At 31.5% G+C, this 27,505-nt stretch overlaps 1 protein-coding gene across 1 annotated transcript; it reads right to left on the reverse strand.

Moving 5' to 3' along the window:
* Positions 1-902: 902 nt before the first annotated feature.
* LOC114335787 (ubiquitin-conjugating enzyme E2 L3) lies at positions 903-26,067 on the reverse strand. The gene is made up of 4 exons (XM_028286076.2): positions 25,821-26,067; positions 24,301-24,396; positions 13,345-13,531; positions 903-10,069 (listed from the first exon to the last, which is right to left on the reverse strand). Exons 1-4 carry the CDS (start codon positions 25,845-25,847, stop codon positions 9,915-9,917), a joined length of 465 nt encoding a protein of 154 aa, XP_028141877.1. The 5' UTR covers positions 25,848-26,067; the 3' UTR covers positions 903-9,914.
* Positions 26,068-27,505: the final 1,438 nt, after the last annotated feature.

Raw genomic sequence — 27,505 nt, forward strand, 5'->3', positions numbered from 1 at the left:
AAGAGGGACAGTAGAACCACTCTCCAAAAAATTGGAAGTAAAATCTGTAGTCGCGCATGGCGACCGCGCAATGTTCTTAGTCGCTTTTGCCCCACTCTCGCATTGTTAGTCGCATAAAAACGTACGGGTTTTAACAGGGAAAACCCGCATCCACCACTGGTGAATTATCAATTACTGCCGGTATTACTTGAGATCAAAGTGCCGACAGAGAAGTGGTTTTACTGTCCCTCTTTATACTGTGACTATAGTTTGACTTTATGAATGGCACCATGACACTGAACTGTCTATTTGCGGCATTTTCAAAGCACAATAATTATTCACAATTACGAAGACACGTGTTCACGGCTTATTTTACAACAAAAGCGAAATAGGCCGTCAAAATAAAAATTTTCACCTAGAGATATAAACTGGCTGTTTTTGGAACCTTTGTAACCAAAACGTGACAAAACTGTATACATATAAGCCGCTCTTTTATTAGTTATATCAGTTACTACATTCAGGTACCCAAAATTTGAATATGTACCAAGAGATTATAAAACAAAATTAAATATTGAGATTTCCAAGCAACTTGTTACAGTAATATAAAAATATATGTATAATTACAACCAAAATTTAAAATTATATGCACTTTATGCACACTTATATAAAAATATGCAAAATTGGAAATTTTTGCATTTTTTATGCATTATATGCAAAATATGCAATTTGCCTAAGTCTAGCCATTACTGATTTACATCTTCACTTTCATTTATTTCCAGTGAAATACTGTCTTCCAGGTACATCTTCTTCTTCCAGTTTCGCCACATTTCACCTTTCGATCTTCGTCTGTTTATCTATTGTTTGTGCTAAAATTCTTGATTTTATTGTGTTGATTTTATCAGGTATGTGTAATAAAACAAGTGTTTCGAATATTATATTAATATATTTAAATATTATGCAAAAGTTTTGTTTGATAGAAATAATTATCTCTAAACTTCTGTATGCTAAACCGCGCAAAACAAAATAATACAGAACATGAAAGATCAAATAAATAAACACCTAAATTTTGTAATCAACCGTTAAGTGTAAAAAAGAAAATGCGTAATCAAATCACTGAATGAGATTGTTCATTTAAATTTGTTTAAGTAAAAAGTCATGTGATAGATTTAAAAATCAACTCGAAAAACAAATTATCCATTTGAGCATATCGCACCCCGCTTCAGAAGTGACACAACTCTAAATTTTTTCATTTTTTGTATTTTTGCGTTACCGATTCCAAAAAAACGACTCTATATACAAGAGAAACCACACACGTTAACTTCACTTAGTTTTCCTTAGATGGCAGTAGTGTCACTTCTACAAAACTGGTGGCTACGCTAGATGCCAACACCTGAAGTGACACATCAAAAATTAAATCAGTTGATGCTCAACATTTAAGGCGATTGTATGCATGAAAGTGCATCATTTTGAATTGTGTCGTTTCTATTGATTAAGTCCGTTTTTTTAGTATTAAATACGTTGTATTTCTAAAAGAAGGTAAATTTTGGTTTATGTGCTTTAAAACATAAAATTTATTTTTATTATTAAATAAATTCAAACTAAACAGTTTTCCTAAGTTTCTTTTCATTAATTTGTTTAAAATTGTCCTTTGCGCTCTATGTAATTTTTTTGTGGATTATTTTATGTAGTTAGCGATGCTGAAACTATTTTGAGTTGTGACATTTCGAAAGCGTAAAAGGTTACCTACTACTTGTTTTATTAAGTTTTTACTACTAAAAATACTAAACTTTTAATACGACAATTTTTTAATACTAAAAATAAGTAAAAATTGAGTTTATATGAAATTCACTAAAAATAACTGAAGTTATATAAGTTTTAAAATTTGATCGCAGTAACCTAGGAATTCTTTATATAAAAACAAAGTATTCTGCAAGTGAATTTACTGAAATAAATTTGCTTTAAAGACCAATATAAAAATAAACTAAACATAAAGGAGAGCAAAAAGGAAGATCTTTATCGCTATTACGTAGATTTTTTGGAAAATTTAATTATCATTTTTCACAATTTTAAACTTTAAAATAATGTTAGTTGTTAGTCGCAATGTATACTTTTTAAGTTTAATTATAATAAAAAAATACTTTTTAAATATTATAGAGTTATAGAGTAGTATAGCGACACGCTTCATTTATTATTTTTTTAATTGCTAATTTTAAATATTAACTTTCTTTTTTAAACTAAAATAATATGGGTCATTTAAAATTCACAATTCTTTCTATACGAAACCTGATGGTAATGGCCTGTTCAGTCTCAGTTTAAAAATTCCCCATTAAATAGTAAACCTTATGTCCGTAAACCTTAAACTCAGACCTTATGTCAATGAATCACTTTTTGAATGCATTAGAGGACGCTTCTTGACAGAAATGTTTTCAGCTTTTAAAACATCAGATAAAGGGGCAGCCTCTTTATGTCGATAAATTAGTCTTCAACGTAAAACCACAGACATGTGTTTTTTTCAGTATAGTCACAGCAACCACCCGGCGCGGAGACACCCTCGCAAAACAATAACAACCCTCTTTCGAGAAATATTCACGCTATTTTACCGACACAAATAAATAAATATTACTGTTCGTTGTTTTTACACTTATTTTAATTTACGGAACAGTATTATCAGCTAATGTAACACCTATCTATATTAGCTGTTTTTATTTTTTCGTATAAAATATTAGACACTGATTAAAGTAAATTTATCACCAAATCGTTCAAATAAAGTTAACTGAAAAATGTCACAACTCTAAAGTATTAGGGGTGGGGGTCAAATAATTTGGAAAACCACTTTCATATTTTCTTAATGCCGCAACAAAGAGACAACAGAGTATACCATATATACATTATAAATTCAAAATACAACAGCATAATAAAAAAAGATTTTGAGCTCTTCTTACTTTGCAATAATAATATTCAGTTTTCAATTCTATTAAATTAGAATTTATTCAATATTGGTATATTTTGACTTAGGTCACTGCTACAGCGGGGGTGCGATATTTAATTTAATATATCAACAAATGGACCAGTAAATACACAAAAATATTCTCAGGTAATTCCACTTATTACACTATCTACAGCTTACATTTTAACAATGCGTTATTTTTTTGTACCATATAAACTCAAAAAGTTCAAATGAAGCATTTGTTCTTGGAGATGATAAATAAACCCGTAACAATAATCAATTATCGTGGACAGTAAGAGAAATCCAGTTTGGTCAATTGTTTGTGATGAATCAACATTTGTCCAAGAAGGAAAGACAATACTCTCTTAAAATTAAAAACAAAATTCAGTAAATAACTAAAATAAAGTGTAATTACCATGTTTATTAACAAACTGTGTCAACTGTATAAAAAGCTACTTTTGAAATGTTTTACCAACAAATGAGTAGGCGAGATACAAAGTGATGTAACGCACATTTTTCAATATTCATGAGAAATTTCTCAAAATTCAAAAATATGAAGAGTGTAGAATCAAAACTCGCTTTCTACATCCATGGTCGCAATTGAGTTGTTTATATTTTCTGAATTTGCAAAATGCATAAGGAAAAGAAAAAGTTTTTCCTGTAGCTGGCTGTATACCATCACAAAATTGGAAAAATCCTTTGTAAAAGGTATAAAAATTCTATTAAAATCCCTTCAAATGCTACATCACAACAAAACGTTTTCGATTTTTATAAAAAATCATCATCAGTGTTGATGATGGACTAAACTGGATGCTAGCTGAGGCACAAAAGAAAAATATTCGGGTAAAAACCCTTTAAATATAGCATAGATGCGTTAAAAGTGCATACTTTAATAAAATGCCTTATGGTGGTCACATGGCAATTGAGTTGTTTACATCCCAATGACTTAATGGCAACTGATTGTTGCCAGTTGCCATTAAGTCATTGGAATGTAAACAACTCAATTTGGATCCCACGTGTTGGGAAATTCTTTACATTACCTTAGGGCATTATCCTAGTTGCCATGTGACCATCATAAGGCATTTTATTGAAGAATGCACTTTTAACGCATCTATGCTATATTTAAAGGGTTTTTACCCGAATATTTTTCTTTTGTGGCTAAGCTAGCATCCAGTTTATCTAACTTTTTATAAAAATCGAAAACGTTTTGTTGTGATGTAGCCCTTTAAAGGGATTTTAATAAAAATTTTATACCTTTTACAAAGGATTTTTCCATTTTTTTTCTGAATTTACTTGTATTAAGTCTGTTTTAGACTATTACATAAAATGATATAAGAAAATGGTATACTAAATTTTGTCACAATGTAAGACAGAAAACAAAATCTGTTAACAAAAAATGTTATACAAATTAGAACATGTCCTATTTGATACCAATTATTAGTACACAGGCATGCGCAGTTTATTTTCGTTATATTGTCACATTGGTTTTTTAAGGTTACCTTTTCTTTTAAGAAATGTTGCAATGGAAGCAGCAGATAATAATAGAGTTTTCTTATCCATCATAAAATAATATCTTTGTAATATAAAATATCAAAGAAAAAACTAACTATACTAAATTAACAATGAAGATGCAGTAGAAATAAACAAACCAAAACACGTTAAACGCTACTACGAGCACTCCAGAATCATTATTTACAATGTACAGTGCCGGCAAAAAAAATCTTTACATTGCCAAATAAATCACCAAATGTGAAGACAATTTGCATGCGTTCTGTCTGCCCTTGGAGGGAAGGGTAGGGGAGATAGCGTACTTGCGACGGCAATTATCTGTAGTTTACGGACCACTTTGCTTATTTAGGGTATTCTGCGCGTTTGCATTGTAAACAGTTGACTTTGTTTGAGTAGTCAGTGTTAAACTTCGTCTCATTTACCTCATAAAGTTTGAGATCGTCAAATTCTAACTTGAATTGACAAATATGGGTCAAAAAAACTCGTCGAAAGAGGAGAAGGTTCATGCTTTAACATTACTGGAGAAAGGAGACTCTGTAATTACCGTAGCACGTGATATTGGTGCTTCAAAAGGGGCTATTTATCAACTGAAACGTTCGGCGGCAAGGTTTCAGTTGATAAATAGCCTCTCTTGAAGCACAATATCACGTGCTACGGTAATTACAGAGTCCCCTTTCTCCAGTAAAGTTAAAGCACGAACCTTCTCCTCTTTTATGAGTTTCTTTCGATCCATATGTCAGTTCAATTTAGGATTTGACGATCTCAAAGTTTACGCAGTAAATGAGACGAAGTTTAACGCTGACTACTCACACAAAGCCAACTGTTTACAGTGTAAATGCGCAAAATACCCTAAATAAGCCAAGGGGTCCGTAAACTACAGATAATTGCCGTCGGAAGTACGCTATCCCCCCTCCCCTACCCTCCCCTCCAAGCGCAGACAGAACGCATGCAAATTGTCTTCACATTCGGTGATTTATTTGGCAATGTAAAGATTTTTCTTGCCGGCACTATATACATTGTAAATCCCAAATCATGATTTCCAGAGTTTATACATTATAAATTATGATTCGGGAGTGCTCCTGGTATCATTTAACGTGTCTTGGTTTGTTTATTTCTACTGCATCTTGATTATAAATTTAGTATAGGTTAAATGTTGAGAAAAATGAGGTTAACGCATTATTAAAAGAAAAGGAAGAAGAAGAACATTAAGGTTAACAGTACATAAAAATATAAAAAAGTACTTTTTTAGCATGTAATACGCAAAATCACATTACATATTCTAATACGAAAATGTGACGATGTAATACACAAAACTTCTTGTATTGATATTGTATACAATCATTTCATATAAATTTTTGTTATACCATTTTCCGTTAACAAAAAAAGGTATAGTCTAAAACAGACTTTAGTTTGATTAAAAAATAGGTTTACCCAATATAAATTAAATGTTAAAACAAAAATTTTGAATAAAACCCGTCTTTCTCCAAAGATGAAACCTGTATTTCTCCAACCGACCAATAGGAGGCTTGTAAAGTGGGTGGAGAGGGCTCACTCAGATTTAATCACTCTATTCATCTGATGCAATGATAGTGTTTGTTTACTTTTATCAGCCATCAACTTCTAATAATAATTAGTTGCATAGCTCTTTTCTTTAAAAATGAGCAGTATTTTTTAGTTATTAATTTGTTTCTTTTAGAGATTTTTTTAAAGATGTAGGGACATACAACAACCGGTTTACATGTGTTTTATTGATTTCGAAAAGGCTTTTATTGATTTCGAAAAGACCTTTGACCGAGTTATCCATGACATATGTCTTGCAACAGGTGGGAATTGATGACCAAGACCTCCGTATTATCAAAAATTTGTATTGGCATCAATGTGCAAACATACTAATTGGTTAAAACACGATGAAAGCAGTGGAAATGCTACGCGGAGTGAGGCAAGGATGTATTTTATCGCCTCTACTTTTTAATATCTACTCCGAATTCATTTTCAAAGAAGCCTTAGATGAAGATGCAGGCATTAAAATCAACGGAATTAATGTCAACAATCTCAGATACGCAGATGACATGGTATTGATTGCTCCGATGAAGAAGACTTACAACGACTAATAAACAGGGTGACCGAAGCATGTGATGAATATGGGCTAAAACTTAATACTTCTAAGACAAAACTTATGGTTTTCAGCAAAACGAAGTTACAACCAATGAACACCAGAGCGTATATTAGCTATTTGGGCGCCAACGTTAACGATAACTGGGATATAAATAGAGAAATAAGAATACCCATTGAAAAAGCTGGAGCCGCCGTCTATAAACTAATACCGGATTTACACTCAGTCCTGTTGGACAGGGAAGTGGGCAGCGTGAGAGTGTAAATAAGTCACTCGCGCTGCCACTGCACGGCGCTCCCCCAAAAGTCGGTTTTTTGGGACGAAAGTCAAAGGAAAGGCAGCGCAAGCACGAGTATGTGTTCACATTCAGCCACTCTTTGAGTGGCTGAGCGGCGTTTGAGTGCGAAAGGACGTATTATTTCGTCGTTTCTAGGGTAACTACTTAGTGGTTTTTATATTATTTTGTAATAAAACGACCCTATTAAGCTTCGCCCATTTTTTTACTAATTAAGCAGATTGTATATAACTAATTGAACTTCGAAAATCATCCCAGAAACACGATATTATAGTCCAAGAGGCAGCGCTGAAAAATTTCTCTGAATTTGCTAAAGCTAGTTATTTCACAGTTGATTATTGTGTAGAAAAACATACTGCGGTCTGTCAAGCGAAACGTAGAACAGGTGGTACTGACAGCTTGTCAAAGTTGCTTACCTGCGGAGGTAATTAAATCCATTTACTAAGGCTGCAAACCGGTACACACATTCTAAATTGAATATAAATAAAAGTTATTATAGTCGGTCAGCTGTATGACGGGACAGGGCCGGTCGGTCGACCCCAATGAATGTACAGGGTTATTCACTATATTTTGACCCCCTCTAAACAGCTTTATTTACAGAATTAGAAAAAAATGTAAAATACAAAACTTATTCAATTTTTAAATTATGATTTTTTGACATATATATGGTACTGGGACGTCATGCATCTGGGCGTGATGACGTAATCGACTATTTTTTTTAATTAGAATAGGGGTCGTGTGTTAGCTCATTTGAAAGGTTATTTAATTCCCTATTCAGTAATATAAACATTAACATGATTGTTTATACAGGGTGTTTAAAAAAAATTTTAATTAAATTAATTGTTTAATTAATAATTAAATTTTTTTTGGACACCCTGTATAAATAATGATCTTAACGTTTATATTACTGCATATAGAATTAACCTTTCAAATGAGCTAGCACACGACCCCTATTCTCATTTAAAAAAAATAGTCGATTACGTCATCACGCCCAGATGGATGACGTCTCCAGTATGATATATATGTCAAAAAATCATAATTAAAAAATCGAATAACGTTTGTATTTTACATATTTTTCTAATTCTGTAAATAAAGCAGTTTACAAGGGGGTCAAAATATAGTGAATAACCCTGTATATTCATTGGGGCCGACCGACCGGCTCTGTCCCGTCATACAGCTGACCGACTATAATAACTTTTATTTATATTCAATTTAGAATGTGTGTAGTGATTTTCAGCCTTAGTAAATGGATTTAATTACCTCCTCAGGTAAGTAACTTTGACAAGCTGTCAGTACCACCTGTTCTACGTTTCGCTTGACTGACCGCAGTATGTTTCTCTACACAATCACGGTAATTAACTGTGGAAAAACTAGCTTTAGAAAATTCAGAAATGTTTCGGCGCTGCATATCCGTCTATTATTATCAATAATAATAAACGACAAATATTAATTTAGGGAACAAACAACAATAATTTCGTATTGTGTATTCCATTATTTAAATTCACTAAAATATAGAACAATTAATAAAAAAAGCGAAATAATAATAATTATTGCTCATACTCAATGAATACTTAGATCTAACAGCACAGTTTGTCACAATAAAAAAAATTGGTGAGCACTTAGATTTCCTCACCTGGAAAGCAGTAGCTGACCAAATTATCATCATCATGGCATTTTGGCCTTAAATCTTGTAAAAAAGTATACCCCGCAAAAATAAAACATCGGTGTTGCTACAAGGTGAAAACACCTACAGGGCTAAAAGTAAACTTGTGTAAAAAGTCCATTAATAAAAAGGCAAAAACTTTATAATTCTTTCAATTTCGAACTTATTATAATTCCTAAATCAAATTGAGTAAAGTACGAAAAACAAGACAATGTGGAAACACTACTAAAAACATTATGAAAATGTCTGGAGAGGTATTAGAGAACTGCAGTTTTATCTTCATATTATCGACAATGGAAATGAAGACAATGATAATAAGGAGGATAATGAAGTCTGTGATCCCTCAGAAGAAGTTGACCCATTTAGAGCTTAATATGCACTTTTTATAACTAAATTAAGGTTTTCGTGTTTGTAAAACGAAAATTGAAGAGAGCTAGTTTTGATTCTACACTCCTCATATACAGGGTGTCCCCGAAAATAGTGTGTTCCTTAAAGGTATAGGTAGAAGGCACCATGTAGAGCAAAAAAGTCTTATAACATTTTTTTCTAAATGCAACTGTTTGGCTAAAAAACCAAAATACATTTTGGTATGCAAATTGAAATCTAACAACTATGTATACAAAAATCTAAACATAGACAATCACAATTCAAAAATAGTTGCAGCATTTTAGCGATAAGTATTTACATTAAACCCTGTCTTCATCCTAAACAAACAAACAAATTCTTGTTTTGTTGGATTTTCAAACATGGGGTGGTACAATTATTTTGCAGGTGTACCTGTCTGACCTACATTTGTGGTGTCAATAAACTAAATCACAAACAGTTCTTATACAGTGACGCCAAATTAGTTAATTTTAATGAAAATAAAAGTTCGCTTACATGGTGAACAAATGTATTTTTTTTGGAAACGGTAAAACTTTAGAAAAAAATGTTATAGGACTTTTTTGTTCTACATTGTGTATTATATCCATACCTTATAGGAACGCACTATTTTCGGGGACACCCTGTATTAGGGAGACTTAATGCCAACTTATAATGATGATCTCTAGATTTTATCTAGTGATGATGTCTGTCCTTTTAACATCTAGATGGTCATGAAAAAATTGAATTTAGCTTATATAAATAATAAAAGCAACAAGCTTTATTTTCCAGAATGACAAGTGGCTTACATCCCTTTGGTATTGACTCTCTCAAATATATAGTAAAACTCATCAAAGCAGTGTATGCATTTTCTACCTCCTATGTAACGTGAAATTCCCGATAAACCTCACGTCAGAAAGTGACTAGATTTCTTTAAAAAAGCGATACCTGTACACGTTTAAATTTAACAAAACACCATTTGAATCCCTAAACTGTATACCACACGGCAATTTCATTCAGTGATATTCACTAATTATGTACAATTTTTTTAATCAGCGGGTCTTTTCTCACTGTGTTTTTTCGTATATTCTTCAGCGTTTTTCGTAAACTTTTTCTTATCCTTAATGTATTCTTCTGCTAAGTCTCCTCGGAGTGGATGTTCAGGTTCTGGTTCATTAACGAGGGCGACCAAAGCTTGAATAACTAAAAAAATATATTTTTTTTAAAGAAGAAATAAGTACTTTGTAAAATTATGTTTGATAGTATAATAATAATAGTCTCCCGTTTTATACCGCTATCGGGGCTTTTTGATTATAGCAAGGTAGTCTGCTATATCTAGGGCCTACGGCAGGGGTGGGCAATTACTTTTAAGCGCGGGCCAACAATTAATAGTGACTCACGCACTTTTTGGAAATATATAAACAGTCGCAGGAAAAATTATGATGTACCATGCCATTTATATTTAGGAAATGATCAAATTAGTTCTGGGGAGGAAGCTGTGAATTTATTCGCCAAATTTTTTTCTAAAGTGTTCACTGACCACAATACTATCCCCCCCCCCCCCACAATATCAATTTGAAAATGCTTTTAACATGAGTTCATGCTCTTTTAACATTAATACTATTTATGAGAGTATTCACAATTTGTCTTCTAACTAAATTTTGGACCTGATGGCATTCCTATCCTATATAACTATCTATTAAAACAATGTGTTTGTACTATGTACATCTAAGCCATTGTATATACTCTTCAATAAATCTTTACAAGAAGGGGTTTTCCCTGATTGCTGGAAACGTAGTTACGTAAAACCTATATTTAAATCTGGTTCAAAGTCAAATGTTCAAAACTACAGAGCAGTTTGTACTTTATCAGTAATTCCAAAATCATTAGATTATTTAGTTACTAAGCAGCTTACTTGTGAATTCAGTAGTATTCTGGTGAATGAACAACACGGTTTTGTACAGGGTAAATCTACAGTAACTAATTTACTTCTTTATCACAATGACATTGTTATTGCTTTGGAAAACAAGTTACAAGTAGATTCCATCTATACTGACTTTTCTAAAGCGTTCGATAATGTGAATCATAATATCTTACTTACGAAACTTACAGCATATGGTATTTCTGGAAGTCTCTTTGATTGGATGCAAAGTTACCTGACTAATCGAAGTCTAAGTGTAAAAATAGGATGTTTTCTTTCTAATGCTTTTACAGCTACATCTGGAGTACCGCAAGGCTCCCACTGTGGCCCCCTTCTATTTAATTTGTTGTTGAATGATGTTCACTCTATTTTTAAGGAAGTTAACTTTTTAATGTTTGCTGATGATGTTAAAATATATGACTGTCAATAACGAGGATAACATTTTTCAGCTTCAGTCACAAGTAAATGATTTTTATGAGTGGTGTGGTAGAAATGATATGGATCTTAATATTAATAAATGCTTTTTAATAACTTTTGCTAGATCCCATTCGCCTATTCACCATCAATATTTTATTAATAATACTCCTGTCACACGTGTGAACGAAATTCGGGATTTAGGTGTAATATTTGATTGTAAATTAACATTTTACTCTCACACTGACTATACTGTTTCGAAGGCATTTAAGATGTTGGGTTTTGTATTACGTTCATCAAAAGATTTATCAATTCACATAATACAAATCTTATATTGCAGTATTGTGAGATCAATTATTGAATATGGTTCTATTGTCTGGTCACCTAGTTATGCATATCAAATCCTAAATATTGAAAAGGTTCAAAACAAATTTTTACGTTTTGCAGCTTTTAAGATGAGTTTAACAGTTGGAAATTATACTTATGACAATATATTAATGAGATTAAATTTACAAACTCTTGAATGCAGAAGAGTCATGTTGGATATTTGTTATCTTTGCAAAATTATCTCTGGTGTTATTAACTCCGAAGAATTGTTAAGTCTTGTATACTTTAATATACCTGCTAGATTGACACGAAATCCACAAATATTCAAGAAACAACGGCATGCTACAAATTATGGTAAATATGCACCAATTAGTAGATTGACCCTGTATGGAAACAAGTTTAGTCATCTAATAGATCTGTTTGGTTCTTCAGTTTCCTCTATTAAACAAGAACTCGGGCGTCTTGAATTTTGAATTAAAAAAAATTAAATAGATTTAACTGTTATAATTGATTCAGTTGTTTTCATCATTTAAAAATATTTTATATTCTTTTTGAAGATATTCTTCTTTAGCGACGAATCGATTGAGGGTAAAATTGTACATCAACCACGCGCCTGCGCACACTGACAGTATGTAGTTCATTGCTAATCTTTCAAGATAGGTATGTATGTATCTGTAACCGTGCAAATAAGTCATTAAAAGAATATATTAGTGGTTTTAGGAAATGTATTATTTATTATAATTCTTGTGTTTTTGGATTTGTGTTTCCCTGTAGTAAAATAATAAAATATGTAGACATAACATTTTTACAGTTTGTCGCCGTGTTGTGTAATTATATCCGAAACTTACGCGTCAATTCAAGTGGCTCGATGGCGCAGTTGGCAGAGCGGTGGGACAGAGAACGGAAGCACACGGAAGGTCGCGGGCTCCAATCCCGGACGATTCACACTTTTTTCTATTTTTCGTTATTTTAATAAAAAAGTTTTGAAAGTGGTAGATAAGAAAGTTAGTTTAATTTTTAAATAAAATACAAATAACCTTTTAAGTATATTTACTTCGTTTAAATTACCTATATAATAGAAGAATATCTTCTTACGTGCGTACAAAGTACACACACATTCTTTTTTATTTTTTATGTTTGTGTTTTATACTTAGTTGTAGTTTTACGTGTATCTAAATTTTATATTTTCATTATTACGACAAAAGCTCTGCTTTATTGTATTTTGTATGTATTGGGTTTATCCCGTTAATAAATAAATAAAAAATAAAAAAATGACATTTTCAAAATGTCTCCCGGGCCGGAAGACTAAACTGTGAACATACACTGTGCACCCGCCAATCTTTTTGGTGGAGTTTTTTCCCTGCACTACCGAAGAAATTTTTTTTACACAAAAGCTATAAGTATCATTTTAAAGCATTTAAAGACAAAGAAATTTTATGAATAATTTTTCAACGGGCTGGCTTTTGCCCACCCCTGGCCTACGGTATACAAGAAAAGTAACAGGGTCAGTGCTACGCTTCAACCACCTATTATTACCCTTGGTTTTACCCAAGGTACTCATTTTATTCAGGCTGGGGCCTATAGACATTTAAAAATGTCTAGATGTTCTTCCTGGCGCTGGGTTTCGAACCTCTGCCTACCTGTGTGGAAGTCAGACATACTACAGCCTGAGCTATCCGGGCCCTCAATAGTATAATAAACAAATTCTAATTAATTATCTTTAAAATCAATTTCCCCGACATTTACATATAAAAGAATGGATATATGGATGGGGTGAATCTAGAGCACCATGTTAAGATATTCTTAAGTAACCTACCTTGATCTGTTTTAGTAGCAGGTTTCCAATGCTCAGCACTTATGATTGGTAAACATACTTGTCCTTTTTCATCTATGTTTGGATGGTAAATTTTTGTTTTAAAATTTATTTTAGGTGGCTTAAAAGGATATTCTGCAGGAAAATTTATTTCTATTTTAAAAGCTCCTTTATTGTAGGGTGGATTGTCCTAAAATAAATCAAAAACAGATGGTAATCAATTTGTCAAGAAAACTTATAGTTATAATACATGTGATCAAATGTTACAGTTTTTATAATCATAATCAAAACTATAATGTAAAAATTAGATTCATCTGTATAGAGAGCAACATTAATTTAATAAGTTCATTAACATTTGTAAATTCTCTAATTACAGTAGAACCCCGATTATCTATGTGCAGTTTATCCGGGCTGCGGATTATCCGTGCTATGATTATCTCTTCTACTGTACTTCTAAGTGATTAAGAAAATTAATTAAATATTCAATTGAATATATAAAATAAATTGCAAATGAAAAAATATTTTATACACATTTATTTATATCTAAATTCCAAATATTTATTTATTTATTTAAAATGACTGATGAAGTTGTCAAACAGTTGTAAAACGTAAAGGAAGTTAACTAGATTCAAGACTAACTAGACTAGGGTATGAATGAAAAAAGTGAATAATTAAATCTATATTTATATAAACAATTTATATATTTTCAACGAAAACTTTTCGTTTATAAATTCGCAAAAGTGTGTTATTGCGTTGCCGCTCCTGCAATACTCAGATCAGATTTATCGATGGATTCTTATGTAGTTTTTTCTTCTGAATCCAAATCTGAAAACGACATTTCGATATCTCTAACCGTCTTCATAATCGCCCTCAAAGTCTAAAATGTGTCGTCACAATCCATTTATTTTCTTCCAACACACTACACCTCAGCTCAAATCGTTGATAGTAAGTAGGCTAGTTTTTGAATCTCGATTTGTTAAGCAAAGCATAGGTTATTTACATTATTTGAGTTTGACACTTCGTGAATGTCAAACTAAATTTTAAATTAAGTATTAATAAAATATCAATGACATTTGATAGTGAATTTAATTAGGTATTATATAAAATAAATAAGATGTACAAAAATACAATTTGAGTATATTTTAAAAGCAATAATTTTATTAACCGCTTTAAAAAGGTTTATACGAGTATACGTATGGACTGTTCCATTCGTTATGAAATGAAAACTGTTATTATAGTCGGTTCGCTAAACTCGACACAACTGGCTAGTGATTTTAGTAGGTAATTTTTTGTTTTTTGCGAATTTTGCCAAGATTGGCAAAATTACTAATTATTTAGTACTTCTTAACTATTTAGTAATTATTTTTTTTGCCAAATTGGCAAAATTATTGACTAAAATCACTAGCCAGTTATGTCTGAGTTTAGCGAACCGACTACATGAAATAATATTGTTTGCAATAAAAAATTATGGTCTGATATGTGCAATTACGTCCTTCTAATGGAAAAAAATATTTGAAGATTTTTCTTAAATTATGGACACCAACAACATTTTCATTTATAACTCTTTTATTTTAAATTTGACGAAGAAAAGTTATTCTTCATAAAAAGCTCTTTGTGGTCTAAGATTTATGATGCAACCATCATATAACATTTTATTAATTTTATACGAGGTATATAAAAAATATGAATTTCGATCAAGAGTAAAGTGCCTTTATAGTTCATAAAATTTACAATAGAATGATATCGATACATCAGTATCAGAGTGCACCATCTCAAAAAACTTAGTTCTTCACAAATCAACTTTAACTTATTTTTTCTGAGGGCAAATATTTTTAATCTGTTGTAAATAGTCCATTTTTTTTTCAAATGGAACAATATTTTGGAAATAGATGTTTATTTTATGGTTCTTTTAGATGATAATTTTTAATTATTATTTTTTTAAAGAATTAAGATTTTTTTTGAGTTGGTGCGCTATGAAACTGTCAACACGTGATTTTTTTAATAGTTAGTGCGTTTGGTATAGGGTATTTGTATGGAAATCAAATAAAAAATTTTAAGTATTTATTTATAAAATAAAATTTATGGTACCAAAAATTATAATAAAATCAAAATTATTCCGAATTGTCACTTTCTTCAGCAGCGGCAGCTGTGGCAGAGGTTGGTAAGTTCTGGAAAAACTCGCAGTGAATTCTGGGTATTAGCAGAGCGACAATAAATCACGTTTTTTAAGTTCTGGCACACCAGGAGGTTTATTATAAATAGAGAGGACGAGAGATGGTTCTTCATAAGCCACTCTTGTTCTATTTTGTCGAATATTTATGACCTTATATTTTTTATCAAAATATGATTTCTTATACATTATTTTGTATGGCTGGTCTTTCTCAAATCTTAGAATTTGCATTTCGCTCCATTTTACATTTTACTACATTTTACTTTGTCTCCGGCTTCATTTACAAAATTTTTCCCCATTTTTTGTAAATTTTTTACTTCATACACTTCGGCTGTTTCTTCTGTAGTTTACGGCCGTCCAGTTTTCTTAGCCAAGCTAATTATCGGTACCAGTTGCGATGGAATATAGAGCGGGTTTCCCTTCAGGTATCTTTTTTTTCTTTTTTTATGAGGGCATGCATCGCATCAACCTCATTTTGAGTATGCCCAATTTGCCCAGCTACTAAGAATTTGTGGGTTATGCTTTTTATTGGTAGATTTTGACAGCAATACAAAAACAAGCTAGCAATGAACTTGTTTTTGTTTTGGCCCGGGCAATTATCAGAATAAAATATTCTGTGCTCATATTGAGCTGCGTGGTTCTTTAGATACTACCAAAGACACGTATCTATTTCATTCACACCTCTGTTTGCGATACCTTCGTGCCACAAAAAACTATAGCCATGTTTATGGGAAATATCAAAAATAGTGAAGTTGTAACATGATAGCCGCCACATATAAAAAAATCACTCCGATTTCCTGTTGGTAGTGACAATACAGCTTGGAGATCGAAGCAACAAACTACAGTATTTCCATCTTCCTTTGAATTATTGATATCTAACTCCTTCTTTAGCCGACTCTGATTTTCTTCTGTAATATGTGCATCATAATTAAGTTGTTCTAATACTTTTTCATCTGCTGTTAGATTTTGAAATGAGTTGCAGAAACAAAACTGGTCCTCTTTTGGCTGAAAAAAAGGAAATATTAAATTCCGTGTTAAAAATCATGGTGTAGTAATGGAGTTTTACGGGAATTTTCTGTTCTTCTCTACATTTTTCTTGATACATTCTGTACATAGTAGCTAAATTTAGAGATCAGTCTTAGGTACTGTTTGTTTGTCCTTGCTCTGCAATAATGAGAATCAATTAGTGGAAAAGATTTGATGTGGCACCTCACGAATTCTTTTTCATCATCTAGCACCCTTGGTCGCCCAGCATTTTCTTTTCCTCCGCGATTGTCATTCTGTACAAACCCTAACTCTGTTTTTTTTCATTGCGGTAATTATTATCCTATTTGAAATGTTTAAAGTGTTCATAAAGAAAACCTTACATACTTTTTAAAATTTTTCACCTCAAAGTAATAAGCTCTATTTTCACTTCTAAGACTCCCTTCTTTCTTAAATTGATATTTTGGCCTAACCGGCATTACACTTTTAACTATAAAATCTCGCTGCCTATTTACATCACCAAGTCCCCAGTAGTTTTTTAACAGTTCTTCTCTTTCTGTATCACTAATTTTTTCTGAACATTTTATTTTGCAACGGTCAGTGCAAGCAGCTTTCACGGACCGTGCAGCGTTTTCGTTGCCTTTTTTATTTTTATTAAAATCGCTCGAAAAAGTTGATCAACTAATATCACCTCGTGAGCACTGGTGTTATCTATCTATTGAAAACTTGTGTAACCACAAATATATATAGAAATAATTGCATGGTAGATACTTACAGCATCATCACTATGTCCACCACGTTCTTCCATACATCCATTTGCAACTTTTAACATATACATTGTTCTTTTGATCCCTATCTTTTTCCATGGCTGAATATTCATTATGACGTTACTATCTTAGTTTTCCACGCATATTATAAACTTAAATTTCAATTGTTTTTCACGTAAAGTATATTTATAATCATACACAATATAAAATAACTTCCAAAAGAGGCACCGAACACCTTAAATACAGAGAATACTCGCACGAATGACAATGAAGATTTGAAGATGCAGATTTTGTAGGTATTAACCGTTTCATACCGCACCATTATCAGTTGGTAGCTGACAACAGTTCTACCGATCAAGTTTCATTACGCACTATTTCACATGATCCGGTATGAAACTACGACAGTGTTAACAAAATATTCGATTCTGTAGGTATGTTAACAAGTAAAAAATTTTTTTTATGGTGTTGGAATTTTTAAATGGTGAAATTTGAAACTGATAAATAAACATCTTTTAACCATTTCCTCATACTTATCTCAATATTGAAAAATTTTGAGTTGGTGCACTCTGATACTGATGTATCGATATAATTGCACATTAAAACATAATTATTAATTCTAAACAACTTTTCATAATAGCAATTTTCCATATTATGAATTTAAATACGTAAATAAACAAAGTTTTCGTTATGATAATGCATTTTCAGCTTGTTTTAAATAATGGCAATAAATAAAAAGTAAGAAGAAAATTCTAGAAGCTGCTTTTAATAATCTTTCACTATATCTTGCAATACAAATTAAATTTATTTGGTAACATTTCCAACACTTTTTTAATAACTTTATTTAAGTAATTTAGTTACTGACTGTTCTAATTTTGTAGCAAATGACACATGTACAAGCTTGTATAGTGATTTAAAAATGAAAATGAATGGTAATATACTTAGGGGATGGGTACCTATTTTCGGCTGCAATTCTATTCAAATGGGGATTCATTTTTTTCTAATCCTGAGAAAGCTAATAAGTATTTTTGAAAAATTTAAACGCAGAATGAAAGATTACGTTCTTACCGAGGGCCGAAAGTTCCTGAAAACTTCTAATGATTATTCTAATAAATTACAGGGGTGAAAAACTAGAGAAAATGTAGTGTGATTTTTAATTTCAAATATCTCATTCAAAAGAAACTTTTTATTTATTCTTAGGGACTTTCGGCTCTCGATAATAATTTAGTCTTTCATTCTGAGTTTATATTTTTTTAAAATATTTATTAGTTCTTTCAGGATTCGAAAAAAATGGACACCATGTCCGTGGTGATATTTTCCAAATCGAACATTCACTATCTTCATACAATGCACTGAGCCAAATAGAAGCACAAGTCAGTGACAGTTTTAAATATTTGACATGGCATCGGGAATATTTTGAGTTGTTGATTAAATAATATTGATAGTGTATTTGATAAATAATTGATTTAAGACGTGAACTTAATAAAAAGTTATTTATTGTTTATTATGGAAGATCCAAGCAGGATATATTCATCAGGATATATTCTGAGATCCAAGTATTTTTTTGTTAAATATGTTTAAAATTGTAAGCCTTCCATAGTAACAATATATTATTAAAAAATCAGTTTAACACTCTTCCTCTTTTCTCGATTGAGTATTAGTTTTTGTTGTACATATAAATTATTACAATCACTGAATACATAGTTAGTGAAAAAATTAACAATAGTAATTGCACAAGAGCTCTAAAATTCTATATTAATTTTAGAGATCGAGTGCAATTTGTTGCGATTATTTCATGAATAAAACTGCTCAAAACCAAAATTTTATTGTAATTTATTTATGTAAGTACAAATTAGTACAGTAAAACACACAGTTGTTATAAATATTTTACGGTTGAAAGTCATAGCCAGGGAGGTAGTGTCAAATTTGACCGGAGCATTTTAGCATGGCTGGTTTCTTTTTATTTAGGTAGGTGTTTCAAAGCTTATTAACAAATGATGTGTCAGCTGGCCCAAAACCGGGGATTTTAGTCAAGAAAAGGTGAAACATGAAAGTTGATTGATCAATGCTACAGCTTAAATATCAAATATTTATATACGTTACTCAGAAAATTTAATGGATTTGCTTACTTGGCTCCTACGTTTCACTCAGGAGATCGGGGTTCAAATCCTGGCGCGGAAAATTCTTTTTGTTTTTTAAATTGACATTTTATTTTGAAAAATATTTATTTTTATAATACCACGTTTTTATTATTTATACGAGACAATATAAAAAAATCTGTATGTCTTTTATAAAATCGCAAACTAGGCATTTTTGGTCATAATATTATGATTGATCTTAATAAGCAAATTTGTTGTACATGAACCCCTGAAGGTTCCTGAGTGGGTAAGACCAACAATCTAAGTGAAAAGGGAGATATTATTTGTTATTTTTTGGACAAACTGTTTTTTTCTTAATTTTATATGTTGTGGAACCGAAAGATACAACCCTAAATTTTCACTTTTCTATCACCAACCCCCATGTTTTAATAGCAATCTAAATATTTCCCTATTCTCTATAGTAAATAAAAATGAATGTTTGTCTGTACCTATGTCCCTTATAGAATCGCAAACTATGCATTTGGTAGAAAAAAGTATAGGTACGCAATATTTTTTAGTATTTTTTGGCTTTCTGGTAATTTTAGGTATTAAACATTCAAACATTATTTAGTTTTAAGGCGGTACGAAGTTTGCCGGGTCAGCTAGTTATTAATAAAAAAGTATTAACTTTTTTAACTCTATTAATTATTAAGTATATTAAGTATACATTATTAAGTATTAACTCCTTCCTGGGTTCATGTAAGTACAAAAACTTTGCTTGAGGTCATCATATGATTAAATGCATAGTTTACGATTCTATAAGGGACATACCTACAGACAAAAATTCATTTTTATATGTTATAGAGAACAGGGAAATAATTAGATTGCTATTAAAAAAATGGGGGTTGGTGATAGAAAAGTGAAAAATTAGGGTTGTATGTATCTTTTGGTTTGACATCACATAAAATTATGCAAAAAACAGTTTGTCTAAAAAGATAAAAAAATGTCGGGAGGGAGGTGGGGAGACCAACCCCCTCTTTCACTTAGATTGGTCGTACTAACTCAGGAAGCTTCAGGGGTTCATGTACAACAATTTTGCTTATTAAAGTCAATCATAATATTTATGATCAAATGTATATATGCTATTTCATAAGTTCTATGCATAATTCTATAAAAGACATAAAGATTTTTTTATATTGTCTCGTATAAATAATAAAAACGTGGTATTATAAAAATAAATATTTTTCAAAATAAAATGTCAATTTAAAAAACAAAAAGAATTTTCCGCGCCAGGATTTGAACCCCGATCTCCTGAGTGAAAGGTAGGTGCTAAGTAAGCAAGTCCATTAAATCTTCCGACTAACGTATATAAATATTTGACATTTAAGCTGTAGCATTGGTCCATCAACTTTCATGTTTTACCTTTTCTTGACTAAAATCCCCGGTTTTGCGCCAGCTGACACATCATTTGTTAATAAGCTTTGGAACACCTACCTAAATAAAAAGAAACCAGCCATGCTAAAATGCTCCGGTCAAATTTGACACTACCTCCCTGGCTATCATCACTTTTATAATTTTTAAAACATTAATTGTCATTAATGTCACTGAATGTATTTTTTCATAGCAACGAAGGGCATCTGACGTAATATACTTGACGACGGGAAATTATCAAAAATTATCAGTTAAATTTAGATTTATGTAGCTTTCTATTGGTCAGAATCTCCTATGAATGAAATAATCACGTTTATTAACTGAATTAATAATTTGCAATTATACTTTATTTATTTATTTATTTATTCACGGGCAAGCCCTATTCCGATATAAATTTTACAGTGTTCTAAATTATATAACATAATTATACAATTATATAACATTAATGTTAACCAATTATATAACATAAACTATCGTAATATAACATATAACCAAGTGGTTTGAGAAAAAATAACTCTATGAGTAATACAGTTACAAAAAAGAAAAAAAAAGAATAGGATAACATTTGGTCAGTACAATTACAAACAAAAGATATCACCTAAATCAATTCGGAAATGTTGTAAGGTATAACGGTTTTAAGTTATCTAATACATACAGGTCATGTAACACTAATCACAATACAAAAGCTCTGGCCGAAAATATTAAAAAGTTAAAAAGTTAGGGAAGAAATTAGGTTTTTAAAGCGGGAAACTGATATATTAAAAATTTCGAGGTTATTTAATGAGTTAGCTAATCGAAGAGTTCTAGGAATAAATGTGTTGTAAGAATAATTGAATCTATGAAAAGAGACATAAAAGGTTTGCACCTGCCTAGTCGAACGACTGGGGACAAATAGAGATATTTTGGAGAGAAGTTCGGGGCAGCAGAAGTATACAAATAACAGTTATCCAAGAACATTCAAAAGCCATCTCTTTAAAGTTAATGATGACATTGGCAAGTAGAATGACATTCTAGTAATGTTTACTTACATATCCATACCAGTGTGAATTTTACTACACGTAATTTGCTGTGTAAAGACAGAAAAAGTAGGGGTAACAGTAAAATATTTGCGAATTATGTACCGATGGCCTTAAGCTACCAACATTCTTACATATGCCTGGATCATTCAGGCTATCAGGTTTTTAAGTATCTCTCTATAAGCTTTCCTTTGAAAAATTTGACCTTGGTAATTTTTGATACAAATTTTCATTTTTTGAGCATAATAAAACTTGCTCTCTACGAAGAAGGGGCACTAACCCATTCCAGAAAAGGTGATTAACTCTTTCAGGGGCAATGGTGCCCACAATGTACCACAAAAAAATTGACTGAAATGGGCAGTGGTACACATTTTGTACCACGTCTACGTTGATTTTAACTAATCCTGCCAACTTAAGGTAAAATTTGCTGTAGCATTTATGTCCCTGAAAGAGTTAACAAAACCTTGTAACCTAAGTTTATATACCTAAGAGACTGATAATTTCCGCTCTTTAGACAAACGTTTTCAAACTTCTATAAAATGGCTCGGGATTCAGTTTTATGAAAGGAGGCGGGTCAATTAAATGATGCTGGTCTAAGAAACTGAAGATTTTAGCTCTACAAACTAAAATGTTCAAAAATTGTTTATAAAGTTGGCCTTCTCAGCTTTACAGAAAAGGGGGCGGAGGCATTGAATTTCATTAGTATAAGAAGCGTTTCACTTAAGTACCCAATTTCTTAGCTAAAAATCTGATTCTCTAAGAAACTACTACATATACAGGGTGTAACAAAAATACAGGTCATAAATTTAATCGCATATTCTGGGACCAAAAATAGTTCGATTGAACCTAACTTACCTTAGTATAAATATGCACATAAAAAAAGTTACAGCCCTTTGAAGTTACAAAATGAAAATCGATTTTTTCCAATATATCGAAAATTCCTAGAGATTTTTTATTGAAACTAGACATGTGGTACTTTTATGGCAGGAGCATAACCCCCCCAAACTGTTGTGTATGTTCCAATTAATTTATTATTGTAGTACCATTAGTTAAACACAATGTTTTTAAAACTTTTTTGCCTCTTAGTACTTTTTCGAAAAGTCAGTTTTTATTGAGATATTTTGAATATTAGTCAAATCCACCACATATTTTTAAATGGATAAGTACGATTATGGAGACTTGGTAATCGAATGAAAATTTATTTATAATTTACATTTTTAGGCATATTTTGAACCATATTAAAAAAGAAGCCACATCTTGATAAAAGGTGCCTTATCGAAAAAATACTAAGAGACAAAAAAAGTTTTAGAAACATTGTGTTTAACTAATGGTACCGCAGTAATAGTTTAATTGGAACGTACACAAAAGTTTGGGGGGTGTAAACGAACAAAACCCCTATAAAATTTTTATGTAAACATATTAAAAAAGAAGTCGCAAGTCGATAAAAACTGCATTATCGAAAAAATACTAAGAGGCAAAACAGTTTTAAAAATGGTGAGTTTAACTAATAGTACCACAATAAAAATTTAATTGGTACGTACACAAAAGTTTGGGGGGTTTAAGGGAACAAAACCCCCATAAAATATTTATGGGGTGCACAAATTTCACTATAATTTTTCTTTTAGATGTTCTTGCCATAAGAATGCCACACGTCCATTTTCAATAAAAAATCTCTAATAGTTTTCGATATATTGGAAAAAATCGATTTTCATTTTATAACTTCAAAGGGCTATAACTTTTTTTATGTGCACATTTGCATTAAGGGCACCCAAAGTCCCATTTAACGACAATGTTAACATTATGTCACATAGCTCTGCAACCAAAGACCTAATTTTTGTTTTATTTTGAAACTACATGCATTGTTTAGTCCCGCGTAGATTTTTGTAAAGTTAGAGTGAAAGAAACATTTATTTTAAATTTTTTTAAAATACTCTTACAAAAAAAACCCAAAAAAGTTTGGATTTTATGTTTTATTTTACTTGTTTTTATACATTTTTCAATAAAACTTTACGCGGGACTAGACATTATCTATCTACAACCACTGTAAAAATTTGGACCTTATATCATCTAAGAATCCAGAGATATCTGACATCAAAAGTTAAAAACCTAGTATTCGGGAAATCGCACAAACATAAAACACTCTAATAGGTTATAAAGCTACTGGTACACGGTAAGTTGAGTGCAAACGTTCAGAAAATAAATAGTTTCGTAACCATGGATATTTTGTACTATAATGTGTTATATATCGTTGAAAAGAGAAGATTTCAGAGAATAATTTTCAATCATAACGCAAAAAACTTAAAAAAATAAATTTTCAGACTTTGGGTCCCCTTAAGGTAAGTTAGGTCCAATCGATCTATTTTTGGTCCCAGAATGTGATTTAATTTATGACCTGTATTTTTGTTACACCCTGTATATTACATATACATACACAAAGATTTTAAGTAGGTATTTGGTATACCTACTAGATATTTTTAATATTGTAATTAAATATAGTCATATTTTATCATACTTACAGGAACTATAAGTCCTTGCCATGTTAAAATGTTCGTTTCATCCACTTGAATGTCACGGAATGATTTTAATCCAGAATTCCTAATATCGCCTAGTTCCTACAAAAATATAAATGATACAACTTTGATCATGATTTTCTTCACCATTTTGAACAAAATCTGAACTAATAAAACAAATTAAACAATAGTAACAGTAGATAACTCCTAATGAGGGTGAAAAGTATCAATGTATGAAGGGGTTATGGTCCTCTATGAAAGAATTGAAATAATAGATGTGTCTCATTTTTATCTGAGTATAGGGACCAAGAATTCATACCTTGATGAATAGACAGGTAGTGAAATGCAAATTTAAGATTTACCCTAGTGGTATTTAGTTCGTTGTTTGTTTGTTTGGTTTGCAAGTATTAGAAACCAAGAATACAGGAGTAACCATAGTTAGTAATGAGTAGTCATGTAGTAGTCATTACTACATGATTAGTCATGTAGTAATTTAGTAATGGAATGGGAATCTCTCAATGACGAGACAACATTATACACTTTATGTTTCGCTGATGACCAAATTCTGATTGCTCAGGATCATGACAACTTGAGTTACATGAGGCGGAAGCTAATAGAAGAATATAATAAATAGGGTTAGAAGTCAACATCAGGAAAACCGAAGCCATGTGTATTGGAGGGACAAAGCAATTCATTACATTAGATGATGGAGTAGAAATTAAACACTGTGATGAATACAAGTGTCGGGGCATGAAGATAACTCAAAATGGAACACTCAAAGCTGCTGTAGAAAATAGAAACATACAGGGTAGAAAAGCCATATCCATGATGAACAGCATTCTGTGGCACCAAACAATATTTAAAGTGAACAAAAAGCTGAACAAAAAGTGAACAGCAGTGATGACATAAAAACAAAACAACTAATATGGTACAGCCATCTACAGAGAATGCCAGATGACAGGTTCCACAAACAGATTTTGGCGTGGAGACTACAAGGGAGAAGGAAAAGAGGAAGGCCGAAAAGAAGGTGGAGGGAGAGAATTGAAAAAGAACTAGAGGAAAGAGAAATCCTTCCAAGTCTATGGTCAAACCGAGAACGTCAGTTAGGAGTCGGAAGGCATCGGAGAACACTGTAAACCGATAATAGTAGTAGTAATTTAGTCATAACTTTTTTAGAAAACAAAATTTTGTGAGAAATGGGTATTTCCAATCAGCAAGCCTTTGTTAGTTCAGCCCTGATGTTTCTTTAAACATAAAAGGACTAATTATAGACATATATAAAACTAATCACTTCACTGATTTTGATATACAGGTTGAAATTGAGGATTAAGGGTAAATAGGAGTCAACATAAAGGATTAAAATAATGATGTCACAATCTATGCGGATATGTTAATGATATTATTGGAATATGACCTCACAAAAGGTTGTAAAATTACTTATAGATTTATAGTTAGCAAAAACATCATTTAATGACTGGCAAGATAATCAAATACCACATGCTTCAATTTATACAGAATTTACTTACTTTTTGTAATCGTCTGGTGGCTGCCATTTTGCTAACCTTCGGCAGTTCAAGTCTAAAATATATTTACAAACTTATGACAAATTAAATAAGAAAACGATTAAATTACAGTTAATTTAACCATTCATTAACAACAACACTTATAATATAGAGTTTCTTTCATCACTATAAATTTTTTGTTCTAGATCTCAGAAATTTGACACTTCTTGCTGACAAAACACCCAGAGCCATCTGACAAGAAGAGTGACAAGCGACAAGGAGGTGGTCGTAGTCGGTGGCTCTACTACCGCCAACGTGATTTTAACTTCTAACGGAATTATATTTCATTCAAAATTTAAAAAGTGCTACAAAATTAATTGAAATACACAAAATTAATTGAAATATAATCACAAAAAGTATCGCATAATTTTTGAAACAGAAAAACAGTTTAAAACATTTTTTAATTTTTAGCAGAATTATACTACTCGTCTATCGTCTCCTCTTACAAACCCATAATGGTAGGGGAGCAAAGTATGCTAAATGTGCAGTCACTCGAGCGCTTTGGGGACCTATTGGGTTGTGAAGAGTAGGTCCTAAAACCAAAAAAAGTTAAGTAAAGTTTTCTATTTTAGTGGAGGCTTGCCGTTTTTTAAATTTAATTTTCCATTTCCAACAATCGTTTTTTCCCATTATAACGCCATCTATCCATAATTCGAAAAAATGTTTCGAATAAAATTTACTTATTTTTATGTAAGAAATCCAAATCTGCAATAAAAAATGAGGGCTCCTATTTAATATTTTAAAGTAACCCCCCACTCCACCTCCGGGGGTCGTGTTTGATGCCATTCGATAGATTTTTCAAAAATATTGAATAAGTGTATTTTACAGTTTTTCGATCTGATGTTTTGAATTTACCCCCCACCCCTCTCCGTGGGTGGTCGTGTTTGGTATCATTCGATTTTTAAAAAATATTGAGCACATATTTTTTAGTTTTTCGATCTGTCATTCATTTCGTGAAATATTCGCTTTTTCTTGTGGAACTTTGGGACTTACTTACCCATTTCCTTAAGCCCGGCTCAAATCGTCAGATTTTTGAAATATACACTCTTTTGCATGTACTTAACTTACCTTATCTTAATCTGACAATTTCGAGTTTTTTAAGGATCGATTTTTTTTTCGGGCCCCCCTTAACGAACTGCCCATATGATAATCTGACGCGCTCGAGTAACTGCAAAAATCCCCGCTTGGGCTCCCCTACCATAACATTTCAAGTGGAAGCGTGTTTTTGCCGAAAAAAAAAACAGTAAACAAAACATTGTTAATAGACCGGGCAGTATCGTCGCCCCCGCTAGCATTCGATTTTTTTGCAAAAACTTACTCAAAAAGAGGTCAACATATCCACAGGGTGCCGGGTGGTGCCGTGGTCGAAAAATTGTTTAAACAATTTTTTTTAAACAAATTCACAAAAATAATTTTTTCATTTCGAACAATTTTTTTTAGATATTTTGGCTTATTCTGAGCAAAAAAGGTCTCCTGCCATTTTTTTCTAAAATTGATTGATGAAAAATGCAAAAATGGCCATTTTCATGGCTTAATAACTCTATTAAACATTATAATTATGAAATTCAAAAAATGACAAAATCAAGTTTCAAATCCCTTCTTCAAGGTCCTGAAGCGATTTTTGTCATTATTTTATTACAAAGCTGTTA

The sequence above is a fragment of the Diabrotica virgifera genome, chromosome 2 (genome assembly GCF_917563875.1).
Source record: "Diabrotica virgifera virgifera chromosome 2, PGI_DIABVI_V3a".
Taxonomy (NCBI): domain Eukaryota; kingdom Metazoa; phylum Arthropoda; class Insecta; order Coleoptera; family Chrysomelidae; genus Diabrotica; species Diabrotica virgifera.

What these genes read in the sequence shown, in the direction of transcription:
- LOC114335787 (XM_028286076.2), bottom strand. Translation starts at nt 25,847, where the DNA reads ATGGCAGCCACCAGACGATTACAAAAA. An exon ending in GGCAAGGACTTATAGTTCCT is followed by an intron (nt 13,532 to 24,300) that starts GTAAGTATGATA and finishes GATTTATTTTAG; the next exon opens with GACAATCCACCCTACAATAA. An exon ending in TGCTACTAAAACAGATCAAG is followed by an intron (nt 10,070 to 13,344) that starts GTAGGTTACTTA and finishes ATATTTTTTTAG; the next exon opens with TTATTCAAGCTTTGGTCGCC.